Source organism: Mizuhopecten yessoensis, unplaced genomic scaffold, assembly GCF_002113885.1.
Source record: "Mizuhopecten yessoensis strain PY_sf001 unplaced genomic scaffold, ASM211388v2 scaffold11069, whole genome shotgun sequence".
In the NCBI taxonomy this organism is placed as follows: domain Eukaryota; kingdom Metazoa; phylum Mollusca; class Bivalvia; order Pectinida; family Pectinidae; genus Mizuhopecten; species Mizuhopecten yessoensis.
The window spans coordinates 635,076-641,680 of NW_018408864.1; the positions used below are offsets into that span (position 1 = coordinate 635,076).

General features: G+C 37.4%; 2 protein-coding genes across 7 annotated transcripts in view; one reads left to right on the plus strand and one right to left on the minus strand.

Annotated features, from left to right (window-relative positions):
* Positions 1-4,062, minus strand: part of LOC110465311 (disks large homolog 1-like) — a 243,433-nt gene extending 239,371 nt beyond the window's left edge. For 3 of the 4 annotated variants that reach the window (XM_021521036.1, XM_021521035.1, XM_021521033.1), the window contains exon 1: positions 3,797-4,061. In XM_021521036.1, the coding sequence (XP_021376711.1) occupies positions 3,797-3,815 (19 nt within the window). In that variant the 5' untranslated portion in view covers positions 3,816-4,061. Of the gene's footprint in view, positions 1-3,796 lie in introns of all 4 variants that reach the window. The other variant, XM_021521034.1, reaches the window with a different exon arrangement.
* A 424-nt stretch (positions 4,063-4,486) lies between these two features.
* Positions 4,487-6,605, plus strand: part of LOC110465312 — an 11,779-nt gene continuing 9,660 nt past the window's right edge. The window contains exon 1 of one of the 3 annotated variants that reach the window (XM_021521039.1): positions 4,487-4,592. The gene's annotated coding sequence lies outside the window, so the exon portion shown is untranslated. Of the gene's footprint in view, positions 4,593-4,637; positions 4,761-5,152; positions 5,221-6,605 lie in introns of those variants that run through there. The other 2 variants (XM_021521042.1, XM_021521040.1) reach the window with 2 other exon arrangements.

A 6,605-nucleotide genomic window follows, 5' to 3' on the forward strand; every position in this document is an offset into this window, starting at 1 on the left:
GCAGCACAAGGGGGTCGCACAGCGATACTACGGTGTCATTACGACCACCACTGACTGTTGACCCATGGCAGCACAAGGGGGTCTCACAGCGATACTACGGTGTCATTACGACCACCACTGACTGTTGACCCATGGCAGCACAAGGGGGACTCACAGCAATACTACTATGTCATTAAAACCACCACTGACTCAAGTCAATGTACGTGCCATTCCCACTATGATTTCACACTAAGATGACACTATGGCTATTCAGGGTTGCTCCAGGATTTCCAAAGTCGGGCACAGTTTACACTTTGACTGCAGTATGATGGTGCTACATTTACTGTATGGCAGTGATGGCAGGAATAAGGTTGGTCAGTTTTCCGGGTCAGGATGCTATAAATAGGGGACAAAATCTGCTCCAATGGTCTGCTGGATACCTGAACTAATCGGTAGTAAAGTGAATGTAAAACCTTTTAATCAATCAATGCTCCAAATCACTTGGTACTTCAGTCTTGGAAGGGGTCGCATCATGAACTTTGTCATAAACAACCACAAAACAGACTTCAGCTGATGAACTGGCTTCTAAGAATTGAACAGGCAGCAGGTTGCAAACTACATCCTGATCCACGATGGTCTAAGTTATTCAGAAACAAAGAATAATAAGGGTTTTAAGTGGTTTGCAACATTATACTTCCTTTATTATTACATACAATTTTTCTTTTTTGTAAGGTAAATTATTATTACTTTATTACCAGAATAAAACACCAAGCTTGAGTACAAAGTCTGAGTTTGAGCTGGAGATCATTTTAATGAAAATGGGCTCAGTACTGTTGATCTAGAGGGTAAGCTGTATTGACCAATCGCACATATACATTGTTCCAGGTAGACAGTCAAACACAGCTGTTCTTCTGTGAGTAGGGGGAGCTCAACGGGCTAAAACAGGTAACAGATCATCAGGGTTATCTGCATTGACCAATAATGATCAAGCGACACACCTGCTGTACATCCCAGGCAGACAGAACTGTAGTTACTGGGGAGTTTTGGTAAAGGGGATGGGATCAACACAGGTAACAAATCAGAGCTAGCATTGATCAATCAAACATTTGTTGTGTATTCCAGGTAGACAGAACTGTCAGAGTTGGAGGAGGGGCCAACACTTGTAATTAGGTAACAGATTAAAGCTAACTTTATTGACCAATCACATCACACATTTGTTGTGTATTCCAGGTAGACAGAACTGTCAGAGTTGGAATAGGGGCCAACACTTGTAATTAGGTAACAGATTAAAGCTAACTTTATTGACCAATCACATCACACATTTGTTGTATATTCCAGGTAAACAGAACTGTCCTTGCTGTGACAAGAGTTGGGAGAAGGGCCAACACAGGTAATCGGGTAACAGATTAATTAGAGCAAGCTATATTGACCAATCATATCAAACACCTGTTGTATACTTATATAATTGTGAGTTGGGAGAAGAGTCAACGAACCTCTACCCTCTCCTCTTCTCTCCTTTCTCTACATACTTTGTCCCTTCTATTTTCCTTTCCTATCTGTTCTCGTCTACTGAATGGCGGAAAGGCCGTACCTAATAGCACACGTAAAACCTTCAAAATCAAAATCAAGAGTCAACACAGTTAACAAATCGGAGCTAACATTGACCAATCACACTACACATTGTATATTTCAGTTAGATACTGTACTTTTGTGTCAGAGCTTGAGGAGGAGCTAAAACAGGTAGTCAGGTAGCAGTTTAAAACAAATTATATTGAACAATCACATCACACATTTGTTGTGTATTCCAAATAAACAGAACTGTTCTTGTTGTGATAGAGTTGGGGGAGGGGCCAACACAGGCAACAGATCAGTAGAGCAATCTATACTGATCAATCAGACATAGGAGGGCAGCGGGTACTACACTAAGGACGCCTTTTCGCTGACCACAGCCGCTGCAACACCCTATCTGCATCCGAGATGCGATCAGACTATGGAGGGTGACCTGGATTGGCCTAGGCCTTGAGAACCACAGCGGGCCTGGTAAGCGCCAGCTCATCACGTCCATTGAACACCGACTTTGTCAGTGAAGTGTAGACGATAAACAACTCAACAAACCAACCATCAAACACCTGTTGACACTGTATAGATCCTGTTTACTTGTACATGTATATTCCATATGATATCTGAGAACTGGTGATTTCAGGAAGGGGGCAACTGCTAGCAATATGTACCAAGTGATCAATCATAAAATAAAATATATGATACATATTTGAGGTACAAAAATATTCCTGCTAATAAAAAACCAATCTGGTTAGTATGTTAATTATGAATAATTAGATTGTGGCATGGGAATACATTAAGGTTGCACGTATTGATAGACCAGACATTAACCAATGAAATTTCACTTGTATATTTAGTGGTAAATAACATTAAATTAAATGTGTTATAATAAAGGAAAAGAATGAGTAAACAGAACATTATTTTGGTCACTGCTATACTTGTTGATGAATAAATCTATCAAATTTATATCAAATAACTTCATAGACATGCAAATTGGTCTATAATATAAATTATTCTTAAAGACCTACAGTGATGTTCATGGTGATGTTCTATGGGTCTGCTGTTAAGTTTGAACTATGATAAATAATTAAATGAAAAAAGAAAACTAAAAAGGTGATAAAATCTGTCTTCAAAGACTTCTCTGTAATGAGACTTCATCTGTTTCAGTGTTTGTTTTATGTTGATGATATGAAATTACTTTGAGTAATATATACTAATTATATATTTAACACATACAAAATTTCACCATTTTTGCTTTTGAAAAAATATTTTGGTCATATATAGTTTCCAGTTAAGTTCTTCTCTAGCACTTTGTACAGTGTGTCAGTGAATATCAGGAGTGGTTCCTTTCATTTTTAAACATTAGCTACGTTCCAATAACTCTTGAAGACTTATTCAAAACATTTCATCAGCCCTTTACATAAAAATCTACTTGTCCTGTGTGTCAAAATAGGGAATCATCAACACCCTTAATATGATCTAGATAATTTCACTTATTATATATATATATAACCTCGTCAAATTTGTTAAATCTTCGTTAGGCTTATTATGTATACTATTCATGACAGTTCATGGCTAACATCTGAGAATTCGGACACCAGACAAAACAATTAAGGGTTTATCCTCAATTGCATACTGGAAAACTTCATTCTACACATAATTGATGATCACTTGTCATCAGAAAATGGTTTAAATGTACAATATGTTAAAAATACTATATCTTTAGACAATTTAGATTTTTTTTTATTTATGGTTTGCAGCAGGTTCTCTTTGGCGATTATCTAACAATGTTAGTCATTGTAATACAATTGCAAAGTGAGATATTGGCAGGAGCCATATATTCCAGTCATAAAATATAAGTACTGGCACCGGAATCCCCTTTTAAAGAGGAAAACATTTACTAGAAATAGTGTCTTGTGGTGGGGTTTTTTCAATTTACCAAAGGTCTATTAAAATGATTAAACACCTTTCTCACACACTGAACAATATTTTATTTTATATATCTATACAAATTTTTGTATAATTATTGTTACATAAGTTACTCGTTCAATGAAGAGAAGTGGAGGGATTTTCAAAATTATAACTCCGGTCGTGTAACAAGATCTAGTACACACATGATACGGGACTAACTCATGTATTTCTTAAAAATGTCAACCTCCAATATTATAGTAAATTTGCTAGTTCGAATATATAGCGACAGCTACCAACCGGCAATGCAAAATCAGTGAGTTGTCAGTGTGTTATAATGTTTTTTTACCTTGTTTTCTAACCGGCATGACTGCAGGTTTGTAGTAAAACCAGCTCACACCCAAAAACCAGAAGCGGGGCGTTTGCTACGAAATCAGACGAAAAGAAGCCAAGCAACAGCTCCTTATGGTTGCTACCCAGCGACCTGAAGCTCGTATGATGATGCAAACTGTCAGGTTGGCTGTGTATCCAGTGGCTGAAGTAGATCAGGAAAGTCCCTCGCAAAACAGGAACTACAAAGATGGCGGCTACGCAAAACCTATTATGATCACGTGACACTAAGGGAAATAGTTTGCTGTTAGTTTGCTGTTGTTTAATTTATTTTTTTCTATATATTCTATTATCAAAGCAGATATCGAATGAATCAAATTCAACAATATAGATTAAGGCAGACATGTTTTAAAATTAAAGACATTGAATAGTCTGAATATGATGTGGAGTAATTTTGAAATGAACTCTCCCCACTTAGAGAGGATCCCGTGGGTAAACAAGTGGTCGACTCTCTTTCATCATATATTATATACGACACATCATTGGCCACGTTCGATTTATTCATTTTACAATTCATATAACTTATAAAGAATTGTAAAGCCCTCATTCGCCCTAAATGATGTTCAAATTCATAACTTAAATTCAAGGAAGGCTGTGACCCAGTTTAACAACAGTCGGATTTTACATACAGAGGTGTGGGAAAATTCTAAAAATTCCGAACGGCATTTCCTCTTCCGGTAAAAATGACCTTCAGCTATACGCGTGTTTTGTCAGCAGTAGGCCTATCAAAACTCTGATTTTCTATGAATAGCCAGGTAAAGGTTGTTTCTCATGTCTGAATTAATAACGTTCAACTCACGGCAACTGAATATTAGGTTTTCTATGGACTGGTAACAGACATTGCATGGATTACCGGAAAGTCTGAAACACGTGCATTTAGCCGATACTCGCCATCATCAGGTTGGGCACAACGGCGCAAATGGGTAATAATCCTTCATTTGGGTAACATCTTTGTATGTTATGGTTGAATGAACTTCGAATCTACTTTCACTATCCTATATAAAAAATCAAAATTTTGTACTTCACTATCTTTATTAAAAATCGCTATTTATATGGTTATTATAAACAACTTTTGGTTGAACGTTTTTTCGTGTTTTGACATTTTCGTGATTTTAGATGTCCCGACTTTTCTAAGGCTTCAAAGGTCGTGAAATACTTTCAAAATCAATAACTGTACAACCAAAAGTTGTTTGTAATAACCAATAGATATGGCGATTTTCATTAACGTAAGTGAAGTACAAAATTTCGATTTTTCATATAGGATATTGAAAGTAGATTTGAAGTGCATTCAACCATAACATACAAAAATGTTACGCAAATGCGGGATTATTACCCATATGCGCCGTTGTGCCCAACCTGCCTGGACAGGAGCTGACCCAAGGGGTGTGTTGCTTCAGCGACGAATCGGGCAATAGGGGAGGGAGGTCATCACAATATTTTGCCATCAAGTTGTAAAGGGTTAAATTTAATCTATCGATGGACATTGTTTTTTCTGTCAAACTGCAAGATCATTTAATGGTGATTAATTCTGCAATTAACTTGAGCACTTTTTATGGTATTTTCCTATTTTGTATAAATTTTTGCTTTGTCCTAAGTTCATAATTATAAATAATTACTCGGATCAATTAATACATTTAAATGTTCTTTTACATCTGCACACTAGTAATGGTATTATATTGAAGACTTCTGTTTTAAAAAATCAGTAACAGATTGTTTCGTCCCGTTCTTTTTCTTCTTTATACGAGGGCTCCATCATTTTGATGATTATGCCATCGAGGGTCCTATTGTAGAGGCGTGAAGGGGTTATTTATAGTGATTAGGGGAGGGTGGTTTTTTTTTTGTGCAAGGTATAAATAAAAAGTTAAAATCTGGTGTCTGTACTAGTGTGTGATGAGGGCTTCAAGGGCTGTGTAGGGTAAGTGTGCCTTGAAGTCCTCTAATGTTGTGCATTGGACTGCTGCTAAGGGGAGGAGATTCCATTGTGTTACTGTGTGTGGGAAGAATGAGTATTTGTAGGTGTCCTTTGTAGCAGATATGTATTTGTATGCATACGGGTGTACCTGCCTGGTGCGGGGGTCTACAGGTGTGAGTATATGTGTTGGGTTTAAAGCAGGGTTCTCCCCAGGCCATTTAGCTGATACGACTCCGTATCAGCTTCAGTTTGAAATCCTCCCTGCCGTATCAGCTTAATTGACCCGTATCACCTTGTTATTTGTACTGAACAGAAGGTGGTCTTTTTACACAAGAAATTGACACTGATTAAATCACACGGCTGACCCAAGTCCATCAATGACCCCACTGGTCAGATGCACGATAAGCGTATTGCCATAGGGGGCCTGTAATTAGTGGCGAGGGGGACCGGACGACAAGCCCACAGGTGTCCGGCAAGCATGCTCACTGGAGCCTAAAGCAATTACCACCGGATCCTTTTAGCATGGTCAATAGGTGATTAATTGATGTACCTACTGTTGGATTAACAAAACAAACACTTATTACATCTATTATAAATTAATTTACTCACATATGATTGCATTTGACAACGCTGAAATAGCGTGTGTATTCAGTTAGTGATGGTCGCCATCTTGGATTGTGTAAAGTACAAACCGGAAAGGGGAATGAAATTCCGGATTTGTCGTTTTTAATGAAGAAGAGCTCAAATAAAAATGCTGTTTTAATCTTTGATCACATTTACTGACAGCAGTATTTAATATAGTTTTAGAGGAAATAAAAACACTGTACATTTTATTAAAACATTTTCTCTTACAACA